Here is a 24,676-nt window from a genome sequence, read left to right on the forward strand (position 1 = left end):
TACGTGTACCAAAAAAAATTTTTTTTTTTTTCCATCTAAGCGCCGAACTGCCACCCCGCCCGCTCAAACGACGCGCAAACTCGGCGACGCGCGAATTCGAAAGCCACACTAGCTCCGGCGCTGTGGCACGGCATCGATCGCCCGGCGTGCGTCGGAGCGCTCGAGCCGTGGACGCCAACGCGCTTTTTTTTTTCGAGGCAGTGAAAAAAAAAAAAAGAACTCTTTGGACATTCATCTTGTCCGTGAGACAGACATGAGAACACCATGCCTGTCCGTCTGTCGCTTGTGCCTAGGATATCTAGGGTGCACGGGCGATGGCCTGCCCCTTCCACCCGGGGAAGCCGCGGTGCGGGGCCCGCATTGACCAACAAGAATCGCGAAAAGCTTCGACCTGAGATCCTGAAGACGTCGACTGCGCTTGGAACCGGCGCCCTGTTCGATATGAGATTGCCGTGGGACGGACGCAGCTATTCTGCCGGCGCGACGGATTTCTCCCCGGAAGGTTCGTTTCAGGGGACTCTTTCGCATCCCTCCCCTCTTTTTTTTTTTTGGAAAGAAACTCCTCACCAGATGACAGGGAGAGGAGCTACGGCCTTCTTCGAAGCGAGGTTCCTGACGCACGAACCCCCCTCAGATGCCGCACCCGGACAAACGGGTCTACTTTCTCCCGATTCTACGAAGAAGAAGATACTGCTAATCGATGCCTATCCCATGTTGTACCGGGCCTACTATAGTATTCCGGCGCTGGGCCAAAAGCCACTGAACGCCGTGTACGGATTTTTGGTGTCGTTCCTAAAAATCGTACGAGAAACTGAGTTTCAGTCCATGGGTAAGTTACGCGTACACGCGGTAGTAAAGTGGATTTTTTTTCAGACGCACATGTGGCCTTTTTCGCAGGCGGTGCCGAGGAGTTCGAGGGCATTGTTTCGCTCTAATTGACCTGATTTTGTCAGCCGTTTGTCTCGAAGGTGGAAACAACTTCCGCAAGAAACTGGACTCGAACTACAAGTCAAAACGCGCTCAAACCCCAGACGCGCTTTTTCATCAGTTGCCTATTCTCGAAGAGGCGTTGGCCGCATTCGGCGTGCCGTTTTACAAGGCCGACACCTTCGAAGCAGACGATTTGATCGTGACCTTTGCAAGGATGTTCGAACAGCGGGGATACCAGGTGTTGATCATTTCCCCGGACAAGGACCTGTTGCAGGCGGTGACGCCTAACGTCTTCGTCAAAACCCTGTCGAACCGAGAGCAGACGATCGACGTAAAGAAAGTCTTGGAACGGTTTTCGGTGGAGCCGTGGCAAATTCCACACCTTCAAGCCATCATCGGAGACCCTGTCGACTCGATCCCTAAGGTCTCCGGCATCTCCGAATCGGCCGCCGTCAAATTAATACAGGAGTTCGGAACCATAAACAGGCTCTTCGACAACATCGACCAAGTCAGCTCTGTCGCTGTCAGAGACAACCTGAGATTAAACGTGACGTGCATCAAGCGCTCACTCGCCTTGTCCACGCTCAGGAGCGACGTGCCGGACTTGCTGCACGTCTCCACGGATTCTCTAAAGTTCGAGAAAGTAGCATTTGGATCCGCGCTGTCGTTTTGCACCAAGTACGGCTTGAGGTCGATCGTTCGAATTTTGGAGAGGATGAGAGGCGGGTCGAAGGAGTTGGCCGGATCGGAGAAGAGGGTCAAAGGCGCGAGGCGCGAGTCGGCGAAGAGGCTCGAGTTCGCGGTGCCGAGTGCGGGTGAGGGGGGGACCCCGTTGACGAGTGGACGCTCGCGGTTGTTGAAGACCATCGCCAGGAGGTCGAGCAGCGAGTCAGCGTCGGTCGAGGATGCCCAGCGCACCGCGACGGAATGTGGTCAAGAAGGGCCCGCCGAGGGGGCCAAGTTGAATGCGGACAAAGCGGTGCGCGGCGGGGCCGCGGGCCCGTTTTCGGTGAGGTCGGTGGAGGTGGATATCGATACGGATCCCTTGGTCGCCGAGCTGACCAAGTCGTATTGCGAGGCGAAGGTGCCGCTTGAGGAGGGAGAAACGGAGAAGGTGTTCGAAGAGGCAGGAGTCGCTACAAGCGCCGGCGAGAAGGAAGAAGAGCGCTCGGGGGGCGTCAAAGAGGCCAACAACGGCTGCAACAAGAGGGCCAGTAGGAGAAAGAGCAAGGCGGCCGAGCCAAAGGCCGAAGACTCGACAAAAAGCCAAGCGGGAACTTCGAGTCCTTCTTGCGAAAGGAAACCGGCCGAACGCAGCGGCTTCAGACCAGAAAGGCGGAGGGAGGACGTGGAGGAAGAAGACGAAGAGAGTAATTTGGAGCTGGTCGACTTCATCAAGAATCGGAAGGCGATAGAAATCGACCCCGAGTTCGTAAACTTGTTTCGTCTGTGTCGGACATCGGCAGATCGTCGCAGAGTGCTGGAGAAGAAGATCCAGGGCGTGACGGTAGTGAACGACGCGGAGTCGAGCAGGGCGGTCTTGTCTAAGCTGTACGAGCTAAAGGATCGATACCACGCGTGCGACACGGAGACGATTGACTTGGATTTGAAGAAGCAAAGTCCGGTGGGCCACGGAAGAGTCATTTGCGTGTCGATTTATTGTGGCCCGGACGTGGATTTCGGGAACGGTCCGAGAATATGGCTGGACAATTTGTATGATTCGACCACGTTGGAAAGTTTCAAGGAATATTTCGAATCACCGTCGATTCGAAAGATATGGCACAACTACGGCTTCGACAGGCACGTGCTGATGAACCACGGGATAGACTGCCAGGGGTTCTACGGAGACACGATGCACATGGCCCGGCTGTGGGACGCAAGTCGAAGGGGTGCGAAGGCATACTCCCTGGAGGTCCTGTCGCAGCACCTGTTGGTGGGGGAGAATGAAGCGCAATCAAAGATCAGTATGAAGCAACGCTTCGGGCGCGTGAAGCTAAAGAAAGACGGCACGCCGTCCAAGTCGGCGATTGTCTTGCCGGCGCTGGACGAGCTCCAGAATGACGCGGAGTGGCTGCCGGAATGGATCGACTACTCCACGCTGGACGCGGAGGACACCTGGAGGCTGAGGGAGGTTTTGCAGTCCAAGCTGATGGAGATGGCATGGACGAGCGAGGACACCATGTGGGAGTTTTATCAGACGATCTGGCTGCCATTCGGAGAACTGTTGACGAGCATGGAAAGGAGAGGTATCAAGGTCGACTCAGAATATTTGAGAGAACTGATTCCTAGAGCCCAGGAGGAGAAACAGGCCTGCACGAAGAAGTTCGTCGAATGGTGCATGACAGTAGGCGGGGAAGAATGTCGCTGGATGAATCCTGGAAGTGACGCCCAAAAGCAACAACTGCTGTTTGCGCCCTGCGTGAATCGTTTGGATCCGAACAAGACAATGCCCGAGGAGAGAGTGTTCGAGACAGAAAACGTAGACGGCTACGTAGAGGATGGTAAGAAAAAGCCAAAGAAGAAGAGAAGCTTTACGATTCGCGGATTGGGTCTTCCATATGTCGAGACGACCGAATCCGGGTGGCCTGCTGTATCTTACCCCGTACTTAACCGACTATCCGGGGAGCCACCCGCGACATACGGACCCCTTCGCCAAATGATGAGAGACAAGCAACTAGATGGAGAGGCCGCGTGCGAGGCGCTGGCCGCAGCCGTGGAAGCTTCAAAGATAGACACGTTGATTTCCACGTTCATGGTCCCGCTAGGAACATTCGCGGACGCGCATGGCCGCGTTCACGGCTCCCTGAACATCAACACTGAAACGGGTCGTCTTTCGAGTCGAAGACCGAACCTGCAAAACCAGCCGGCGCATGACAAAGACCGATTCAAGATCAGAAAGGCCTTCACTTGTGAAGAAGGAAACATGCTTATCGTTGCAGACTATGGCCAACTGGAGCTGCGACTTTTGGCGCATATGGCCAACTGCTCCGCGATGATATCGGCCTTCAAGCAAGGAGGCGACTTCCACTCACGCACCGCCTTCGGAATGTACCCGCACATTCGGAAAGCAGTGGAACGTGGCGAGGTGCTGTTAGAGTGGGACATGAAGGATGGAAAGCCGCCACTGCCCTTGATAAAAGATGCGTACGCAGTAGAGCGACGTCGAGCCAAAACGCTCAATTTCAGCATTGCCTACGGAAAAACAGTCCAAGGATTGGCCAAAGACTGGGACGTTCCCCTTTTCGAAGCCAGAGAAACGCTAGAACGCTGGTATTCTGACCGTCCAGAAGTTTTGGAATGGCAACAAAAAACCATTGCGGAAGCTCACAAGACAGGTTGGACTCGTACGCTATTGGGTCGGTACCGTTTCTTGCCTGACATCAACAGTCGGATCAGAACCAAGCGAATGCACTCCGAACGCGCAGCGATTAATACGCCTCTGCAAGGCGGTGCTGCTGACATTACCACCAGGGCCATGGTTTCCCTGGAGAAGAACCAGCGACTCAGGGAATTAAAATGGGTACAACTTTTGCAAATTCACGATGAACTGATCTTCGAGGGCCCGGAATTCACTGCCGAAGAAGCATTACAAATTATAGTAGACATTATGGGACATCCTCTTCCAATGGAGTTGCTGGTAGATTTGGCCGTAGACGCCAAAATAGCTAAGACTTGGTTCGATGCCAAATAGAGCCCTCTGTACCTGCGCGTTTAAATGTAAAAAGACTCTTGGAGTTTATGCGCTCTCCAGAATGCGCACGCTTTGTCGGATAAGAGAAACGCAGCATTTGATTCTTACCGCAGAATGACAGGTCGAAGCGTGTTTTTTTTTTCTAGCTTTGTCTATAACGCACCTCAGACCGCCAGGTCTCATTTGGCCACCTTTATCAAGGAACTCATCATTCCGGGTAATGCCAAAAATATCCCTATTCACCGCGTCTGTGCTCTGCCGCATACCCCCTATGCACATAGCAATTTGAAATGAATTCAGCCACCTCAGTTGCGCCCGGATCTTGTCTAGAGAAGCGCGGCGTGCTCTGAATCAGCTCACTTTGTCCATTTCAATCACTGCGCTTAGCCACTCTTCCTGCAACCTCGGAAGGACGTATTGTGCTCTCAGCCGTTATTCCATCCAATAAACAACACAAAATACAGAATGTTGTGTACATCAAATGCAAACATCTTTGCTGCTTGTCACCACACCTTATGCAGCAGGTGTTACGGCGCAAGCGCTCCTTTCATTCTACCGTTTTACCATGCGACCAATTCTTTGACTACGCCTTCCTCTAGCTCTCTGATTTCACATTTCTTTGGCACGTCACCACAGCCTGCCTGCTCGGGTTGCGATAAATGGGGCGGGACCACCCTGATGGCAGCTGGTCTGTTTGCATTATGGCAAGTGTACACTAAGTCCCCACGCCCTACACGGGCATGGACTGGTTCACTCCTCGGCCTCTCTTTATTGAGCATTGGAGGCTATATTGGATGGATGCCAAAAAGATAGTGTTTCTCCGTTCTGTACATATTTGTGCATGTGAAGGCGCCCCCAACATTCGAAGACGCGCGTGTTGTATACGTACGCATCTCTGATTGGCATTCTCTAATTCGGCAGCCGTTTTTCTAAGAAATGCAGTGCCTAATTAGAAGTACGGCCTCCGCAAATGCGGTCTTTTTTGTACCTATTTCCAGAATGTGTGTTAATAGCATTTATGAACTTATCGATGGCTTTTTTTTTTAACTACGATAGGCTCATCATGGATCTCGATGCCTTGGTCGTTCAGTCACTCAACTCGGCTGCCTCTCTGTTTTCGTACCAAGACGATTGGCTGGTTCCTGTCGACTCAGAGACAAATTCGGCGCATTTGGAACCATGCGATCTAAAGCAAGAGTCACTTTCAGATAGCAAGCCCGGACCCACGAGCAGGGTGGCACCGGGACCTCATGCTCGGGATTTCGATGAGGTACAACCGGAGGAGGCCTGCAAGCAGCTGAAAAAGACATCGCGCATCCTGTCTTACTACAATCATGTGAAAGACCTACCGCCTCCGGGGAAGAGAAAGGAACAAGGCGGTGTCAGGATACAAGAAACGATGGCAAAACAGGGAGAAGCAAAGGCAGCTCTCACAGGTATGAGAATGTTTGAGATGTGTATATGTGTGTATTGTTTTTGTGTGAATGGTGTATATATAAAGAGTGTATGGCAGAGGTATAGTAAACTAAATCTTAATAGGATTGGGGGGCGAGAGCAAGGCGTTGATTAAGGCGAGTGGTAAAGAGCTGTTCTCTGGCGCTGGTTTGGGATTGATGAAGTCGGTGTCAGCGGATGATTATACCAAGCGCCCAACTTGGCACCCGCCATGGGAGATGATGGCGATGATTTCCGGGCATTTGGGTTGGGTTCGATGTATATCGGTAGACCCGACGAACAGCTGGTTTGCAACTGGTTCGGCTGATCGGACGATCAAAATTTGGGATTTAGCAAGGCACGAGTTGAAATTAACTTTGACAGGCCATGTGGCGGCCGTTCGGTCGGTGGTAGCGAGTGAGAGACATCCTTATTTGTTTTCTTCTGGAGAGGATCAGAAATTGATATGTTGGGATTTAGAATGCAACAAAGCGATTCGGCAATATTTTGGGCACCGAAGTGGAATTTATAGCATTTCTTTGCATCCAGAATTGGATTTATTAGTTTCTGGAAGTCGTGACAGAAGTGTGTGTGTATGGGATATGAGGACTCGAGCTGCTATTCACACGTTTGTTGGACACGAATCGACTGTTTTTTGCGTAGCTACACAGGCATCAGAGCCACAAGTAATCTCTGGAAGCAGTGATTGCACGGTCAAGTATTGGGACTTGGTCGCTGGTCAATGTTATACGACACTCACGCATCACAAAAAAAGCGTACGCGCACTGGTCCTTCATCCACGTGAAAACGCCATGGCTACTGGCGCTGCCGATGCATTGAAGAAGTTTGCTTTCCCTCATGGGAATTTCATTCACAATTTTCCCCTTGTCGAAGATGCGATTATTAACTCTCTCGCCATCAATCACGATGGTGTCATGGTTGCCGGCTCTGCTTATGGCACGCTCAACTTTTATGATTGGAAAAGTGCACATCAGTTCCAAGCTGCTCAAACTATTCCTCAACCAGGCTCACTTCCTTCGGAAGCAGGTTTCTTCGACACCGCTTTCGACAAAACTGGATCCCGGCTCATCACGGCCGAACTTGATAAGACAATCAAAATATGGAGGGAAGTTCCAGATGCAACACCAGAAAACTATCCACTCAATTGGAAACCAAAACGCAAACGGGTTGCATGGTGAGTTTGATAAATCTATTTTTCAAAATATCTCGTACATTTAAAAATTTTTTGGCGCCAAATTCCACTTTCTTTTCTTATGTTCGATTGCTTCTTTATAGCTTCGCTCCATGGAGACCTCTTTCTATATCGTCAATGTATGCAGGATATACTTCCTGTTTTTCAGCTCTTATCACTGACGTTTCGATTTTGCATGTCTCTTTTTTAGATCAGGAACTTGACCCGAAGAAAATTTCGAGTGCTTTTTTTCATCTAGTACAAGTGTTTCCGAATGTTGAGCCTGTCACCGTACGACGCATAACGCACAGTTTCCGCTCATGCATTTTTTCGACACGTTGGCGCGTTCGTTCTCAATTGATCGCACGCAGAGCGGTATCTGCGTCCTGCGGCACTCAAAATGTGCATGCCAAGGAAAAGCTCACGCGTCTTCGCTGATCGATTTTTAGAAAATCCACAACATCTGGTTTATTCATGTCAAGCATTGTGATATGTATTTTGTTTTGGCGACAAAGGGGGATCCGTCTCCGGCGGTTGGGATATCTTTGCTCAGCAGACTCATACAAATACTTGAGGATTGCTACGAAGTTGTGACTGAGGAATGTCTCAGAAAGAACATTATAGAGATCTATGACGTATTAGATGAGGTTGTGGTATGTGGCACTGCTTTGCCTGAGACTGAGTTTCGTATTTGGCGATGGTTTATGACAAGCGTGTTGTTTCTAACGTTCCTTTGTGCAGGATTCTGGTGTACCGCAAAAAATTACCAACGCGTGTATCAAACCATGGGTTCAGGGAAATCGAGCCTCGAAATCATCTAATCTTCTGTCGAGGTTAGGTTCTGCTTCAATGGTAAGTTTAACTTATGTCGTATTGGCGAGGTGCGTGAATTTATAAGCCCCGTCTGCGACTGACCGATGCGTCTTCCCCGTCTAGGCTATTTTCAAATACTTTCCTCTTTCTACAGGCGAAAAGGGCCTGGGTCAGAGCTACCAGCTGTACCTTGATCAGGCCGAGGAAATTACGGCTGCGTTCGATTCCCAGGGGAACGTGAGACGAGCGGAGTGCAAAGGACGCATTCAAGTGAGAACGGGAAAGCTACCATGTTCAGTTTTATTGGATTTGAATCAGGACTTGGTCGTGAGAGGTCAAAACACACAATCGGGTACATGGGAAGACTTCAAAATTTTTCGCTTGAATCTATTTCTAGGTACACATTTATTCGATAGTCAAAGATATTAACACGACTTTTTTTGGGATCCAGATACCCAGGTTGTTTTGGACCACATTGTCTTTGACGAGTGCGCCTTTTTAGATCGCTGGGACAGTGATCGTTCTATTAGGTTTTATCCACCTGGAACAAATTTTGACTTGCTGAATTACCGCTTTGACGCCTCGAATTGTCTTCCGTTCGAGATTAAGTCTCAGTATTCGTCTTTGAGAGCTGAACGATCTGAATTGGTTATATCTGTTGAATTTAAGCTTGAGGCAAGCAGTGCGGTCTATGATGTAGCTTTAGAGTGCCCTTTACCGAGTTGCATTCAATCCGCCAACGTTGAGACGGGTATTCAGGATCAAGATGCGCATTTCGACAAAGATCGAAAGAAAGTGTTTGCTAGGCTAAAGGGCGCAAGAAAATCAATTATTCGTATTCGCGCCAAATGGGAGGTGAAAAAAAAAACGTTCACTGCTGAACGAGAAATAGGGCCCATAAGGTACAGGAAATTTTTTGAATGTGTGCATTTTCTTATGGTTTTGACATGCTAATGATAGTCGACAGTCTGTCTTTCTCCATTCCGTCCTTTCTGTTATCTAAGATGCGCGTGCGTTATGTCGGACTTGAATCCGCCTCCAACTCGTCGTCTTTGGCCATAGTTCCTTGGATTCGGTCTGTAACTTTGTCGAGGTCCTATTTTTCGCAAGTCAATGTTTGAAAATTATTGGAATTGGCGCAGTGGCAGCTCGTTCGGTCTTCAGCGACATGCGTTAGGCACGTTTCGTTGTCCTATCGAACAACGTCCTCTCCAGAGCTGGTATGGTCAGGTCGTGGAGTGCATGACCGACGTCTATCGAGATTCGCACGCGCGTTGATTACATTTTTTTTTGAATGTTTTTGTACATGTTTTTGCTTTTATTATTTCTTCAAGCTCCTTATGGAAAGGACTGATGCTTACGCGGAATCGCCTTGGTATGTGGCCTACGTTGACGAGGGAACTGGTGCAATCATGTTGAGGTCCAGAGAGCAACAGTCAGAAGGCCTCTTGTCCGATACAGAGGCGAGTTTGATTAATTTGTACAACGCCCTGTCTTTGTTCAATACACAACTCAATCGTCAAATTGTACGAGAACATGAATGGAGCAGTCGGTTATGATTTTTTTTTTTGCAGTTGAGCTGCGCAACATTTTTCTGTCGAAGCAGTGCCCGAAGAATACCCAGCCGATGCACCGAGTGGCTGCAGCCCGTATCTTTCCACGCTCGCGTTTTTTCTCGAGCGCCAAAAGGATCGCCTCTAGAGTGGGGGTGGAGATGCTATATGGCGTCCATCCGATTTTGGGTGCTTTGAAGGCGAAGAGGCGGATTTTTTACGAGCTCTATACGAGGTCGGTGGCGATGCCCGAAGGAGGTAAGAGCCCGAGAAAAAGTGACAAAAATGCGAACGACGAAATACTGATTTGGTCGAAAAGGTAGAGGTGCCAAGCAAAGGGCGATTGTAGATTTATGGAAACAGACTACTGGAAAGGCGCCTCATATAGTAGACGTGGGTGAGCTGGACAGAATGACTGGAAACGCCGTTCATCAAGTACTGTTAGAGCCGTATTGCGTGTTTATTTTATTTTTGCGAATCGATATTAAAAAAGTGGTCCAACTTGACTTTATAGGGCATGGCGCTGGAGACGTCCGAGTTACCGGTGGAGGTGCTGAATGGTCCGATACCGATTGAGCGCACTGGTTTGCCGTTGTGGGTTGCCATTGACGGGATTCAAGACCCCCAAAATTTGGGTGCGGTGATACGCAGTTGTGTTTATTACGGTGTCGGTGGAATTGTGTTGACCGATTCTAGGACCAGTCCGCTCACGCCAACGGTCTCCAAGGCAAGTGCAGGCGGGATGGAAATCGCCTTTATTTACCGCGTGCACAGTTTGACGTCTTTTTTGGATTCCTGCAGACACGTTGGATGGCAGACGATCGGTACGGCGCTTCGCGGAAGTAGCACACCGGTAACCCAGCTCTCTATTGGCGGGCCCAGTATTTTGGTTCTCGGGAACGAGGGAGCGGGTGTTCGGCCAAAGGTGCTAGATCGGTGCTGTCAGGTTGTCAGACTGCCCCTGCTTTCTTCTGGGCAAGACGTTGTGGAGTCGTTGAATGTTTCGGTTGCCGCTGGCATTTTGTTACACTGTTTGACGTGCGAGTCGGAAAGATGAAAAGCGAAGTTTTTTCAACTAGCGCCAGTTCAGTTTTTTTTCTTTATTATGTCAACAAGGTACTTGAATCTTTCGATACATTCCAGCTTCGTTCTGCCCGGGACCTCTTGCGCGATCAAATCCCAGCGGTTCGGCGTCAGCGGTGAGTACTTCTTGAGTGCCTGTTCCAGTGCCGCCTGGTCGGCAGTGGTCCAATTTCTCTGGCCGGCCGCGGCCCCGTCTTTGGAGCGAGCGGGACCCGTCGCCGCGGCCTGTCGGCCTCCGTCTTGCTGGGTCGCGAAGCCGAGTGATCCGTTGGCCAATTTATTGCTATTTTCAGAATTTTTCGGCGTTGTACCAAATGAATTTTTTTGATAGGTTGACATGTTTGTACGAGCGCCGCTTTTCATTTCCAGCCTCATGGCCTTGACCCGCGAGATGATGTCCGCTTCCGTCCTGCGGTGGTTCAGGTGGGCGGCGACGTGCTTCCAGCGGTCGACGGTCCCGCCGGGGTACAGACTGAGTGCCTTCACGAGGAGGCTGAGTTCGTTTTGGGTCCATTCCGCGGTGCTTAGTTGGTCGTCGGCCGCTTTACCACCTAGCGCCGCTGTTTGGTGACCGGGCTGAGTTCGGCCGAATCGGGGGTCCTTGCTGCGGATCATTTTTGAGTGTTCGCTTCGAATCGTCCTTATTACGCGTTCTAAGTCATTGTTGCCACTTTCGACCAGTCTGTTCAACGTCTTCTCCGTCAGATATTTGTGGCTGATCAGAGTGTCCGCTTGGTTCTTCACTTCTTCTTCCTCGTTTACCAAAATCGAGCGCAATTTTTCTTCCAAAGCTTTCACTCGTTTCCTTGACTCTTCTTCCCTTTGAATCCTCTCTTGCTCCTGTGCTGCCTGTTCTCTCGACTTTCTTTCCTTCTCCGCGTTGGCCGCCTCCGACTTCTCCTTTCGGCGCTTCTCTTTTTTCCGCGCCGCCTCCTGACTCTCGGCTCTGATTCGCGGGTCCAACGAGTACGCCAGACTCACCAACCTGCTCACCCTCGCGCTCTCCTCCCTGAGCTTCCTGGACTGCAGCAGGCTGTTCTGCTTCTCCATGAAGCGCCTTTCTTGGCGATTCTCCGCTTCCTCCACGTTGTACTCGTTCAAATAGGCAAAGTCTCTCCAACTCTGAAAGGAGCTCCAAAACTTGTAAAAAGACTTCACTTGGTCAATCGGCGTCTGCTCGTTCCCGAGGTCTGGCACCGGCTTGCGCTTGGACCATTTGGCATTTCTCTTGAAAACGACGCCAAATACGGCGTAGAACTCCCTGTCGCTCCCGATGGAGCCCGCGTTCGGTATTCTATCGTCAAAAGGCTCAGAACTGTCATACTGGCGCCTTTTGTGGTCGTCACCCAAGATGCTCCACGCGCGGTTCACCGCCTTGAAGAGCGTGTCGTCCTTGTCGCTCGACTTGTCCGGGTGACACAGCAGCGCCTTCTTCCTGTACGCCTGGCGGATCTGGTCGCTCGTGGCCAGCCAGCGCAAGTGACCGAGACCGAGCATCTCGTACAAATCCTCTAGATTTTTTTTCCTCGTTCGACGTGGCAGCGAATCAAACTTCTCTTCCTCTTCCGGCTGCTCGTCGACCTCGTCTTCAAGGAGATACTCTCCCGTTTCCTCCACTCCCCAATACCTCTCCATCAAGACCTCGTAGTGTTCCCCCACAGGCTCGACGCACCTCCTGTTGAACGACTCCGCTGCAATCAAAGTCAGAGCGGTACGTACATTTAAATTTCTTTCCGCACGCGCCAAGACACATACCCATTCCGCACACGATCACGGGTTCCAACCCGTCCGGTGCCGGCGAAATCAATCCGCGCGCACTCCGTGTCTTCCGTTCCTTCGATCCGAGCCCAAACGACGAACGCATGGCTGAATTCTTTCTCCCACTCCAAACGAGAAAGACTTCAAATCCCGAAAAAAATGACAAAATGCCAGAAAAAAAAAACGTTCTCCCCCAGTTACACCTTGAACTGTATGTATTCTATCCGCGCATGCGCGTGCGCGGTCACCCACATCACCAAGGGGAAAAAACTCACTTGCCCGGGCGGGGGGCGGCTCTCGCTTTTCCCAGCGAAAAATCTGTGAAAATTATAGGATTCGAACCGCACCGACTCATACCCGACGAGTGAGAGCCAACTGACTCCCGTCCGACCCCTCTTTAGGATACCAATGCGACTCGTCATTCACAACATGTTGACATGCAACGTGAAGACCTGCCAGACGAACAACTTTCCCCTGAAGATCGTAGCGTCTGCCATTGACTACGTGGAGAGCGAATATAACCACGAATACATCGTCAATTTGTTGCCGAAGCTGGAGTGGAACGCATTGGTGGAGGCCGCCAAAGATGTACGCGCCGACCTGTGTCAGGCTCGATAAAATTTGATTTTTAATAATTTTGAATTTCAAGGTCAACGCGAACATCCCCAGCACGTTTCCCGAAAACCCGAGTGAGGAATTCTTGAGGAACTTGTACAAGTTGCTACACAACGTCCACATCATTGAGGGTTCGCTCAAGTGTCCGAACTGTCACCGACAGTTTCCTATAACGAGGGGGATCCCGAACATGGTACGCTCGCTTCCGCTTTGAGTTTTTCGCGGGCCCTTTTTCCTGACCCGTGGGTGCAGTTGCTCAATGAAAATGAAATTTAGACATGGCCGCGCATATAAACGCCACATCTTCAAAGTTTTTCGGGCTCTGAAAAAAATTTTTCTATTTTTTTTTTTTACTATTTAGCATGTGTTTCCGATCAATAGCGCCCATACGTTGGCCAGTACTTGTATGTTGGCCATTTTTTTCTTGTAGTGGCGATACTGCTCGGCAAGGACCTTCGCCTGTTGAGTTTGCGTCAGTATGATTGAGAAGGCCTTGACCGAGTTTTGGTTGAGCTCAACTTCTAGATTCAAGTTCTTCTTTAGAAGGTCGAGTTGGGTGTTGAGTTGCACGACAGATTGATCGTCCATGTCATGCTTGGAGGTGCTGTTGTCAATGATTCGGTCTTGGTAAAATTTTCGAATGATGGTGACAATTTTTTGGCGTTGCAGCCAGATTTGAGTGCGTTGCTCGTAGTGGTATTTCTTCAGATTGTTCAGCTGTATGATCTGGTCCTTGCTGATGATCTTTTCTAGTTGGTTCGTGAGGTTTTGCATTTGTTCTTCCTCGATGACGTCGGACGAGAAGCCTTCTAGCCGGACGAGGCGGTCTTGCATTTTTGGGTTCATCAGTTGTATCATTTGCTCATTGAGCAGGTGTTGGCGCCTGGCCATTAGTTCTTGGAGGTGTTGGAGTTTGCGGCTTAGACTGGCTGGGTCGGGTTGTTCGGTTTGACTCATTTTTTCGATTTCGATGATTAGCAGTTCCGTTTTTAAGTCTTGCGTGAGGAGTTCACCGGAGTAGCTGCGTTGAGGGAATGGTGGTTTGACTGATGAAGGGGATTTGGAGTCCGATGATACCAGTGCGTCGTTGACGCGGCAAACTTTCTGTTTTTCTTTTAGATGTGCGCGAATTTTATTATTTTCTTGACGCAGCGTTTCGTTTTCGAATTGGAGTTGTTTGAGTTTTTCCTCGATGTTCTTCAGATGGGCCTTCTTGCGGAGGCGGTAGTTTCTCGAGGCGCGGTTTTGGCTCTCGCGGCGCCTGCTTCGGCTGCCCCCGGTGACTATCATTTCGTCGATGTCGTTGTTGACTAGGAGGGTGGTGGAGGGAGGAAGGAGCCGGTCAGTCCAAATTAGTGCATGTCTGGTTCGGAGAGGTGCCAAGACCGCGTTTGGCGAAAAAAAAGGGGGGGGGGGGTGAGGAGGGGCAAAGTTTGAAGCGTCGTCAATTGTGTACCGAAAAGGGGATTTTGAGTGTTTGATCCGAGTTGGGGAGGAGCCGTTTTGTGGGGGGCCTCTGATTATCGGACAGCGCTGGAGTTGGTGTTGATGGAGGTGACTGGGAGAAAAGCGCACTCGTTTCCCTGGAAGAAAGGAGTTGGGTCTGGCGTGGTAGCCCCGGTTTGATGTGCGAGCTTGCGTCTGGGACGGGGGTGAAGGAGGAGATCGGGGGTGCGCTTGCGCGCGGGATTTGGCTATAATGAAGAATTGGATTGCGTGAAAGAAGGGGTGAGGGTATGCGTACGTTTTATAGAGAAGTTAGAATCCGTGGACGAGGATTGAGTGGTGCTGTACAGGAGGGATCGCCCGTCTTCGGAAGCAGATTCGCTCATAACTGGAGAGTTGTTTTTTGCTTTTTTTTTTTTTTTTTTTTTGTACCGTTATGTGATAATGGAACAGAGGTGAGTGGGAGAACTGTATTGACTGAACATGGGGGCGTTCCGAGTGACGGAGGCGCAAACACAGGCTCCCGCGCAACTGGGGGGGCGTTTCGCGGCGCCGCCGCCGTCCGCGCGTGAAATTAGTAAAAGAGACGCACTATCTGAGAGGTCCGATCGATGAAGCAGAGGTTGGCCGTCTTGGACCTGGAAAGAGACGGGCTGTCTCAGCGAGGCGATGGAGTTCGGCACGGTGTCCGGGAAGTTTGGCAGACAGAGGGAGTCGATTCTTGACGTCTCCGAGGCGGCCGTCAGGCCGCACGGAGGCGCGGATTGGGCGGTTGCAGGGGAGCAGCAGTGAAAAGACGAACTGGAAAGAAACGGCTGCGACGCGTACTTGCCGAGCTTCTGACAGTTCGAGACGGGAAAGGCGTCATCTTTGATGTCCGTGTCGTACTGAGTGTCTAAAGAGGACGAGAAGACGGTTTTCAGGTGATCAGAGTGGGAAAAAGAGTCCGGATATGGGGGGGAGCCCGCGCTGTCGTGCGCGTCGTAACTTTCAAGCGCTTTGTTGGACGAGAAATTTTGTGTTTCGTCGGTAGAGAAGGGGACGTGTCGCGGGTCGGAATGGGGGTGGACGTTGTTTTCGCCGTCCATGGGGGAGGGGAAGTCGTCGTCACTAGCGACGGACTTGACGGAGTTCTTCGACTTGGGTTCCTTTGAGGAGGAATGAATGGAACTGAAATTGGACTGCGACGACTCTGAACTGGTGCCACCAACGGCGGCGTCCATCCTGGATCGAAGCATATAGTTCGATGGCAGTTGCGAGGGATAACTCTCGTTTTTAGCATACGGGCCTATCACCCCTGCAGCCCTGTCTTCGCCCCTCGCAGGCGCCGACAGACCAGTCGAATCGTATAGAATCTGGTCGAAGCACAACTCCTCCAGACAGTCGGGGAAGCTCGAGTGCTCCTGGACAGGTGACCTGCCAACTTTGTAAGGTACGTCGCCCTGCTGAGCTTCAAACAAAGACGTGTCATTAACGAGTTGTGTGATCGACTGAATTTGTGTGTTCAGACTGTTCAGTTGGTCTTCCAGCTTCTCTTGTGGACCTTCGCAGAGCTCGTAGGCGCGCGGGCAGCGCGAGCCCGAACAGGCAGCAGCGTGCGACTCGTTGACGGATACGGGCTTGGAGGGATTAATCGAGCCATGCCGATTCAAATAAGCCACTCCCAGAAGCTGAGAATAGAAATCGGGGCGATCACCCTCACTAAATGACAAGCTGAATTTGTCTTTTGATGTGCACATGTGTATGAACCGTGGATCGGAACCCAAAGAAAGGCTTGCTATCCTCAGTCGAGAGCTACCTAGCAGTCAGAATCAAAGAGCGCACTACAAGACGTGAGCAATTAGGCGCTGGGAACCGGTCTTAGAGGACCGTGCACGTGCGTCCTCTCTAAAACGTGCAGATAAATTTGTACTCTCTCGCCACAAACAAACTAAACACGCGTACTGCACAAAAAAAAATGAGCCCTCGAAGCACAGAATATAAGCTTTAACAGTAAAAAAAAAAAAAGTCCACCCTTCCTATCGGCGAAGCAAAAAGGCGAGCGCCCCTCTAAAGGACGAGAGAGCAGACTCGAGTGGCCGCGCTAAAAAGGGGCAGCGGAAGGTAAGCAACCCAAAAAGGAGTCCCCCTAAAGCTCAGCCACGAGAACGAGCGTACCCCAAAATTTTCGAAATTGTCAGTACTAAGAGCCAACTGATCCGTGCTAAGTATGCAAAAACTTGCACAGGGAAAATAATAGAGACGAAACCAGAAAAAGTACGGATAAATTGTAGACTAATAAATTTATGCCGTTTGTTGTGTACGTCGCCTGGTGCAATCAATTCCATGTCTTCGCTCTTAGCGCAAACAGCCCCAAGGCAAGGGAGGACCAAGGCGCGGCAGCTCCAGACCCCTTCACGCCACGCTATTTTTAAAAATTTCGGAAAGTGTAACATACGACGTATCGCCCTCTAACACCATGAAAAGAACTGCTCGTAATTTCTGAACCGACCCGTTCTGTATTGCCGCAATTTAATGTGCTTCTCAATCGTGCTCATTCCCGAGCAAACCCCTCTCCTCTGTTTCTAAGCTCGCCGGACCACGCGCGTCCCACGCCCAAAAACTGGCGCCAATTCACCTTCAATGCGAAACGGGTCTAAATGCTCTGAAAATCCAATCTGTTTTTTTTTTCCTTGCTCCACCTTCTCCAACCACACCTTTTTTTTGGTTAACCATTCTTCTTACCGAACATGTCCGAACCAGACTCACGTACGAGCTCTCCGCCTTTTTTTTCAACCGGACCAACTCCCTCATTTTTGACGCGCCTCGACCCGCAACGTAAAAAACTCTCAAATTCCGACGTCCCCTCAAGAGCACCTCTGGTCCACACAAAACTTTCATCCGAACCCACATGCGCGCGACTCCTCTCGCGCGTAGAGAACCCCCATCTAACCTCCTCCTTCTTGTCTCCCCCTTCTTCTAGACGCACGCCCTGCAAGCAAAAAGCGAGGGCCCACCTCTTCCGTCTCTCCGGAAGACGAGTTCTCAGATCCCCAGCCAGTCAAGAGCAGCGAACCTGTACGCTTTTTTGACACGTCTCAGAAAAAAAAACCTGTCTCGCGCAAAACGGACCACGCTAACGCGTCGACCCATCTGACTGATCACCACTTGACACACAGAAATGGCAAAGGGCATCCAAAGAAGAACTAGAAAAGAGAGAGTACGCCGTGTTATATATACACACATATGTATACATCTAGAGCCACCAAAGACCGCATACAACCTTCAGCGCGCATTGCGGACTCCTACGCTCAAGGCGAGCCCAAAAAGGGGCAGCCTCTCGGCAGGAGGAGACCGCTCATGTGCGCGCCCGCCCGCGAGACAAAAAACTTACCCGGTCATGAGCGCAGAATCATAACACTTAAAAAAAAGAAAACTCCAGCGTCCGACGCGTCGCAAGAAGCTCCATCGGCGCCGGGGGGCCAGGCGGCAGCAAGCGCACCCGAGAAGACGCTAGATTCAGAACACGCGAGCACGGAACCAACCGCAGAATCAAAAACAGAGAAAGATAGACGCCCGAAGGGCGATCAAGCGCCCTCTGAGAGCGAAAACAAAGCAGATGACAGCAAAAAGGACCTTTTGGGAAAAAAAGACACAAACCAGAGTGTACGTTAAAATCAACAAAGCTCATTGTACTATTGTGTATCTAACAAACGTGTTCAACGACTCGCATACAGGAAAAGAGTCCCTTCACTTTAAACGCGTCCACCTTTCCTTCTCTGTCCAGCTCGTTTTTGGCCAATCCTATGGCCAACGTGAAGTCTGAATATGTATTCGGCAAAAACTTCGACCCCTCCTCTATTTCGCCTAGTCCATCTCTAAGCACCCCCATCCAACAATCCCCTCCCACCATTCCGGCCGAGGGCTCGGCAGCCGTCCGCACCGGCGAAGAAGACGACGTAAACCTGTTCGAGTCAGAAATCAAACTCTCTCAGTACATCAAGGAAGATTCAAAATGGCTTGACCTTGGATACTGCGTATTGAGAATCAACGAAAACAAAAATGCCAATGCCATGTTTCGAATTTTGGTGCGTTCTGACCGAACGCTCAAACTCTTGGTAAATTCTGTAATTATTAAGAATTTACCGTACAAAATTAACGAAAAGGTTCCGACCTGTCTTCGATTTTTCGCCTTTTCAAGTGCCTCGGATGCATCTCTGGTTCTTTACACTGCTCGTTTCAGAAAGGCAGAGGACGCTTCAGCGTCCTTAGAGATCATTCAAAAGTGTCTCGAAAAAATGAATGCCTCATCATCTATATCCCAGGAGCCAGCATCCAAATCTGACACGAAGGTCGAACCCAAGTCTGAATCCAATCCCGAATCCAAGCCCGAATCGGGGACCGATGCTCCGACTGAAGAAACCAAAGCAGATCAAGACCAAGAAGCACATGTGAAAAACTAAAGAGAAAAAAATGGATTAAGTTTACATTTATTTTTTTCGAATGTATAAAGACCGAAAACATATCGACAGAGTAGATGTGTTCGCCTGAAAAATCTGAAGTGAAGCATTCCACCTAGGCTTAGGGAGGATTGTTGAAGGACCGCTGCGTTCGCGAAAAAATAAAAATTTACTTGAACAATTTTCTCAAAGACATGTTTTTTTCCTGATCTTTTGCCATGACCTTGGCAACGGCCATCTCGAAATCTTCTTGGGTCACGTGAACTCTGCCCTCTCTTAATGCGTACATGCCGGCTTCTGTGCAAACAGCTTTTATTTCTGCACCGGACGCCCCATTGAGTTTTTCTGCCACTTTTTGTAAATTGATTCCTCTGATCAAATTCATCTTCCTCGAGTGAATTTTGACAATGTCCAGCCGCGCTGCTTCATTCGGGTTCGGAAATTCTATCTTGCGGTCAATTCTTCCCGGGCGCAGCAGTGCCGGATCCAAGATATCAATACGATTCGTGCACATCAAAACTTTGATGTTTCTTGTACTTTCAAATCCGTCGAGCTGATTCAGAAGTTCTAACATTGTCCGCTGGACTTCGGAATCACCTCCAGTACTACCGCCTTCAGTTCTTGAACTTCCAATTGAATCGATCTCATCCATAAAAATAATACTGGGTGCATGCTCGCGCGCCATTACGAACAACTCGCGAACCATTCGAGATCCTTCTCCGATGTATTTTTGAACCAACTCAGATCCAGAAACACGAATAAATGTGCAGTCTGTGTGGTGAGCCACAGCACGGGATAAAAGTGTCTTTCCTGTTCCCGGAGGACCATATAGTAAGACACCCTTTGGCTGTGCTATGCCCAGCGCCTCAAATAACTCTGGATGCTTGATAGGCAACTCAATCACCTCTTTAATCTCCTTAATCTGCTTCTCAAGACCACCTATCATCTCATAGGTAGATCCAGGAATCTTCTCAACGCGCATCAGGGAAATCAACGGATCAACTTTGTTCGGAAGAATCCGGTGCAATTCGTAAGAATCATTCTTTAAAGCCACACGAGTAGTCGGGGTACACGCAGCTATGTCAATATCCTTTGCAATATCTACGACATACTTCCCTTCTGGATGCACCTTCAAAATTACGTATGTGTCAACCAAATAAATTTCAAAAAAAAAACGTTGCACTAACACGTACTTTCACCAACACCTTGTTCTTTCCCATAGGCTTTATTACTTCTCCCACGTAGGACCCTGGTTCCTGTAACCTCGTCAACTCTTCTTTGATAAAACGCACTTCGTACCCGTTCTCTCGAGTGTCAGTTCTGGGATCAAAAATATATATACATGTGTGTATATTGACACCTCTACAGAAGGTGTCAGTAGCACCCTCTTTTTGCAACCCCTCAATCATGCCTACCTTTGCTGTTCCATTCATTGCGCTGAGCCTCTAGTCTATGCACATCCTGCTCCTTCTCACGTATCAGAACTTCGAGCTCCTCAATCTTCTGAAAATAATATGTCTGCAGACCTTCATGAACCATGATAACTAAGAAAACAGACCGAAAAATCCTCTACATCCAACGGTTCTATGTGAGAGTAAACTCACAAACAAAACAGATGAATTTTATCTTTTTTTTTTGAGTCAATTTTTTTAAATTTTCTCACCGACCTACATATGCTCAGAAGACGGAAATCTAAGTTCGTGTTTCAAAAAAGATTTTTCGTCGCATCTGATACACTGTTCTGCATTCAATTCACACTCACACCCTTAAAAAGAGCATATTTTGTATGAATATAAAAAAAATTTATAACTGCTTTTTGTTTTGCAATACGTATATATTCTAAGGTGGCGCTGCACCAACGATAAGCTCCCATGTTTTATGATTCTCCTCGGAATGAAGAAGATCTGGACGCCAAACTAGAATTTCAGGTATGCTCATTGCTTGTGCTATGTGCGCCAATTTTTTTTTGCAGTTTGTGGATTCAACATCCTCTTGCTTTATATGCGCGTTTAGGTTCTGAGTCATCTTCCGGAAAGAACTTCATCTGATGCGGCATTTTCGGAGTTCGAGGCAAGTCTCAAACGTGACGCCCATCATAAGAAACGACACAAACACTCTCATCGCCATCGGTCCCATCACTCGTCTTCAGATTTTCAAGAGAGAGAGAAGCGTCGGGATTGTTTGAATGAACCTTCAAACCAGTCTCAGTTAGGTTCACTAAGTTACAAGTCTGACTCAAAATGCTCAGACAAACGTTCGCATGGGTCAACCGTGGGAGTATCGGATGATTCATATTCTTTTGATCAAGTCCATGAGGTTACGAGAGATGCGTGGATGGTAGGCTGGGAAGTGCCTGAGCGCCGCGAAGCAAATAGGGCATTTGATGGAAAAAGGCACAAACCTGGTTGGAAAAAAGAAGAACAAGAGAAAATTCCAGTCTCTTGTTCGGCGAAATACGAAAATGATGTAGCTAAATCTTGCGTTTTATCTGAAAATGAATCATCTAGCTATTGCGAGTCAGTTGCCCATTTGACAGGACCAATAGAGGCAGATTACAAGAACAAGACGAGCTATCAGGAAGAGCGAGATGAGAAATTTGACTCAAAAAACGACAAAACTACTGAACAATGTTCAGATGTTATTAATTTGATGGCTAAGCATAAAAACGCGGAACAGGAATTGAATTCTGTTGTACCAGATTCCTCGTTTAACGTGTCTACCAAGAACAAGCAATATGCACGCCTACTGAAGAAGAATTTGTCAGAAGGTCGCAATTATTCAGTTCCAGGCTCAAATAGCTCGAGGCCTTTATCTATTGACCGGCCGGCAGTGTCTAGAGAGGTGCTGAGGAGCAAGTTGACCGAAAAAGGAAATCTTTCTCTGAACGAGATGGTGAAGAGAGAGCATTTAGAGAATTTGATGGGATATTCCCTTAGTACAAATGAAATGAATCGGCAAATCATGAGCATTGCAAAAAGGGGAGAAGACGAAGAGTACGACGGATTTTGTCAGGTTGAAAGAAAAAAAAATTCACGAGTCACCGAATACCGACAAGGGTTCAAATTTCGTGGAAAAGACTGCTATTACTGTTTATCCAATACGTCGATACCGGACCATTTACTACTGCATCTTGGAGCGCATCATTCAATTATTTTGAAACCGTCAAATTCATTGGTCCATTTACATTGCTGCATTGTACCGCATGAGCACTTGGCGAGTATCACAGAATTTGAGGAGGATGTTTGGATAGAACTAAAAATGTTGATGGAGAAGCTGGTAAATATGTTCGCAAAATCAAATCAGTTTTGCGTTTTTTTGGAAACTGTTTTGAATTTTGAACACCACACCACCATCGAGTGTATTCCTCTGCCATATCGATTTCAGGAAGTAACACCCAATCACTTTCTGATGGCAATTCAGGAAGCAGCATCTGAGTCAAACGTTCATTCGAGTTTATTTGTATTCTACAATACTGAAGAATCTAAGCGCCGATTTGAGCCAATGCAGCCAAAATTCCTCAGACAGACCACTCGGTCATATTGGTCAGTTCGTGACGTTATACCTAAGAATTTTTCGTATTGGATGGTACAATTTAACTGCGATTTTGGCTATGTCCACCAAATTGAGGATAAGCGCGCATTTAATACAGCACTTGGCAAAAAAATCATTGCAGGTATTCTTCATCTCCCGTTTGAAATTGTATATGGGAAAAGAAAAACAGACAAACATGAAGCCATTTATCAAGCCAGCAAGTTCTTTGAAAACTGGAAAAAATAATTTTATTTTAGTTTTTGCCGACGTTGTTTTCCGGGTCGATTTTTTAACGACTTTTTGGCAGAATTGGATTGATGGTTATTCTTAGATTTTTCCCTGAAAAATGCGTTCTTGGATTCGCGACGACGTTTAACGGAGGACAGATATTTATCTTCATCTTCTTTGACTTGATTATTAAAACGCTTGAATTTTTTGGAACCACCATACCCGTAATGCTGATCTTTGAGGAGTCTCTTTTTAGATTTAAGAGGCGCTAAATTCGATTTTGGCGCAGATTCGAGCATAGTTTTGCGAATAGGGTTATTGACATCAAGCAGTTCTTTAGGAAATGGCATCTTGGTGGAGGCATTTCGTTGTTTTAGGCGCCATTGACGAACAATCTCGAGGTCTTCGGCTTTCTGTTTTTGGCGTTTAATAGAGACAGAAACTTGAGCCTTTAAAAAAAGTTAATATTCGAAACTGAACAAAATGCCGGTAATTGGCGCATCAAACAGATCAGAGCTGTACAAGAATTCGTCATCTTTTTTTCAGAGAGATTCCTATTGTTTTTTGTCATCATACTGGCTCACACGTCTACGGACAGAAATATTAACATACTTTTTTTGCAAATTTTCGAAGCTGTAATTCTTTCAATTTCTTATACCATTCTTCCTTTCGACGTTTCTCTGCCAACAAGTGATCCTAAAATTGAAGGAGGAGTCAGCATCTCAGTTATGAACTCTTATTCGCAGGGTGTATACATTTACCTTTAGTTTTAACATGTGCTCATCTGATTTGACCATCTCAGCGTAATAGTCGTCTGGACGTTGATATTTTTGTTTTTCTTGTTTCAATTTGTTCAAAGCGCGTGTAACTGTTTCTAATGTACTTGTGTAACTAAAATCATATTTTCGCATCAATTGTACAATAATATGTTGGTTATTATATTCTTTGATGCGTATCAAAACACAAACACAAATATCCGGTACAAAACCAGTAGTATTTTATATGTACATTGCAGTTTCTCTCTTCAAATCGTCTTCAACATCTTCAACCTCCAATGCTTTCTCGGTCGTCATTGCCAAAGTTTCTAGCCAATTAAGCGGTTTTTTATCTTCGTCCGTCAGGCGTATTTCTTCCAACTTCTTGTGCAAGCCATCCTGTAGTAAAGAAGGTATGTAAGATCGCCTCACGCTTCACAGCCTTTTAACATTCATGACACACACTTACAACATCGTTTCTCGACTTTGAGTTCTCGTGTTTCTTTTTGGAAATGAGATAGGCTCTTACGTCATTTTCTAAATCCTTTTCCTCATCCGTGTCTATGTATGCTTCGTCACTCTCACCGAATGTGCATTCTTTCGTCATAGACAACTCATTTTTCAAAGACGAAGTACAAGGAGATGATTGGCCTATCAAAGACATAATGTGCCTAACAAAGAATACTAAAAAAAAAGCTAACATATCACAATATACACATCTTCCCGATACACACACGCCCCTTAGACTGCAAAATTGAATACATCATCTTATATTCCGGTAATTCGATTTTCTGTTTTATAGCCGTCTTACACATTTTTACACAAAAGTGTTTCGTTTCTCTCTTGTCCACGTACAGATATTTATTTGGTTTTTTTTCCCTTCTGGGGTGCGCCGCTGTTTTCGGATTCTTCGATTGGCCTTAGCTCTGGGTGCTTTTCCAAAAAATCTGCTGGCTTGTACTTAACTGCGATGTCGTGTATACAGTAATGTTTAAGCTTGCTCATCGGACGAGATTGACGAATGATCACTTGGTCGCCAGGGACACATTCGTCTAGTTCATCGTGTACGAGCATGTATGATTTGGCATATCTGACAAATTTATACTTTTTATGAATGAACTTGCGTCTTATAGCTACTTTGACGGTCTTAGGGGTTTTCTTAGCCACTACTAAGGCAAGTGCGAATCCACTGTGGAACACCGTAGACA

At 48.1% G+C, this 24,676-nt stretch overlaps 9 protein-coding genes across 10 annotated transcripts; 5 read left to right on the forward strand and 4 right to left on the reverse strand.

Moving 5' to 3' along the window:
• Positions 1 to 65: 65 nt before the first annotated feature.
• Positions 66 to 5,087, forward strand: LOC126318245 (uncharacterized). Its single transcript, XM_049993259.1, has 3 exons — positions 66 to 502; positions 635 to 829; positions 954 to 5,087. The coding sequence occupies exons 1-3, from the start codon at positions 265 to 267 to the stop codon at positions 4,619 to 4,621; spliced, it is 4,101 nt and encodes a 1,366-aa protein (XP_049849216.1). The 5' UTR covers positions 66 to 264; the 3' UTR covers positions 4,622 to 5,087.
• A 358-nt stretch (positions 5,088 to 5,445) lies between these two features.
• Positions 5,446 to 7,401, forward strand: LOC126318247 (uncharacterized). The gene is made up of 3 exons (XM_049993261.1): positions 5,446 to 5,576; positions 5,678 to 6,057; positions 6,161 to 7,401. Exons 2-3 carry the CDS (start codon positions 5,685 to 5,687, stop codon positions 7,252 to 7,254), a joined length of 1,467 nt encoding a protein of 488 aa, XP_049849218.1. The 5' UTR covers positions 5,446 to 5,576; positions 5,678 to 5,684; the 3' UTR covers positions 7,255 to 7,401.
• A 3,286-nt stretch (positions 7,402 to 10,687) lies between these two features.
• LOC126318246 (dnaJ homolog subfamily C member 2-like) lies at positions 10,688 to 12,560 on the reverse strand. The gene is made up of 2 exons (XM_049993260.1): positions 12,452 to 12,560; positions 10,688 to 12,387 (listed from the first exon to the last, which is right to left on the reverse strand). Exons 1-2 carry the CDS (start codon positions 12,558 to 12,560, stop codon positions 10,700 to 10,702), a joined length of 1,797 nt encoding a protein of 598 aa, XP_049849217.1. The 3' UTR covers positions 10,688 to 10,699.
• LOC126318249 (multifunctional methyltransferase subunit TRM112-like protein) lies at positions 12,559 to 13,398 on the forward strand. The gene is made up of 4 exons (XM_049993262.1): positions 12,559 to 12,665; positions 12,856 to 13,042; positions 13,104 to 13,262; positions 13,322 to 13,398. The coding sequence occupies exons 1-4, from the start codon at positions 12,559 to 12,561 to the stop codon at positions 13,343 to 13,345; spliced, it is 477 nt and encodes a 158-aa protein (XP_049849219.1). The 3' UTR covers positions 13,346 to 13,398.
• A 28-nt stretch (positions 13,399 to 13,426) lies between these two features.
• LOC126318193 (uncharacterized) lies at positions 13,427 to 16,415 on the reverse strand. The gene is made up of 3 exons (XM_049993209.1): positions 15,108 to 16,415; positions 14,814 to 14,921; positions 13,427 to 14,379 (listed from the first exon to the last, which is right to left on the reverse strand). Exons 1-3 carry the CDS (start codon positions 16,252 to 16,254, stop codon positions 13,427 to 13,429), a joined length of 2,208 nt encoding a protein of 735 aa, XP_049849166.1. The 5' UTR covers positions 16,255 to 16,415.
• Positions 16,416 to 17,234: 819 nt separating this feature from the next.
• LOC126318230 (E3 SUMO-protein ligase RanBP2-like) lies at positions 17,235 to 19,138 on the forward strand. Its single transcript, XM_049993246.1, has 5 exons — positions 17,235 to 17,263; positions 17,478 to 17,572; positions 17,674 to 17,714; positions 17,905 to 18,160; positions 18,232 to 19,138. Exons 1-5 carry the CDS (start codon positions 17,245 to 17,247, stop codon positions 18,955 to 18,957), a joined length of 1,137 nt encoding a protein of 378 aa, XP_049849203.1. The 5' UTR covers positions 17,235 to 17,244; the 3' UTR covers positions 18,958 to 19,138.
• LOC126318229 (26S proteasome regulatory subunit 8-like) lies at positions 18,969 to 20,558 on the reverse strand. Its single transcript, XM_049993245.1, has 3 exons — positions 20,370 to 20,558; positions 20,148 to 20,245; positions 18,969 to 20,083 (listed from the first exon to the last, which is right to left on the reverse strand). The coding sequence occupies exons 1-3, from the start codon at positions 20,491 to 20,493 to the stop codon at positions 19,124 to 19,126; spliced, it is 1,182 nt and encodes a 393-aa protein (XP_049849202.1). The 5' UTR covers positions 20,494 to 20,558; the 3' UTR covers positions 18,969 to 19,123.
• A 77-nt stretch (positions 20,559 to 20,635) lies between these two features.
• LOC126318228 (CWF19-like protein 2) lies at positions 20,636 to 22,731 on the forward strand. Its single transcript, XM_049993244.1, has 2 exons — positions 20,636 to 20,882; positions 20,968 to 22,731. The coding sequence occupies exons 1-2, from the start codon at positions 20,826 to 20,828 to the stop codon at positions 22,729 to 22,731; spliced, it is 1,821 nt and encodes a 606-aa protein (XP_049849201.1). The 5' UTR covers positions 20,636 to 20,825.
• On the reverse strand, positions 21,011 to 24,399 carry LOC126318231 (uncharacterized). Of its 2 annotated transcripts, none has more exons than XM_049993247.1 (5): positions 23,938 to 24,199; positions 23,722 to 23,867; positions 23,475 to 23,604; positions 23,326 to 23,409; positions 21,011 to 23,162 (listed from the first exon to the last, which is right to left on the reverse strand). In XM_049993247.1, exons 1-5 carry the CDS (start codon positions 24,169 to 24,171, stop codon positions 22,734 to 22,736), a joined length of 1,023 nt encoding a protein of 340 aa, XP_049849204.1. In that variant the 5' UTR covers positions 24,172 to 24,199; the 3' UTR covers positions 21,011 to 22,733. The 2 variants fall into 2 exon arrangements, with proteins under 2 accessions (XP_049849204.1, XP_049849205.1); XM_049993248.1 differs by lacking the exon at positions 23,938 to 24,199 and adding an exon at positions 24,324 to 24,399 and having other exon boundaries at positions 21,014 to 23,162.
• Between the last annotated feature and the right edge of the window lie 277 nt (positions 24,400 to 24,676).

This window comes from Schistocerca gregaria, unplaced genomic scaffold (genome assembly GCF_023897955.1).
Source record: "Schistocerca gregaria isolate iqSchGreg1 unplaced genomic scaffold, iqSchGreg1.2 ptg000659l, whole genome shotgun sequence".
NCBI lineage: Eukaryota > Metazoa > Arthropoda > Insecta > Orthoptera > Acrididae > Schistocerca > Schistocerca gregaria.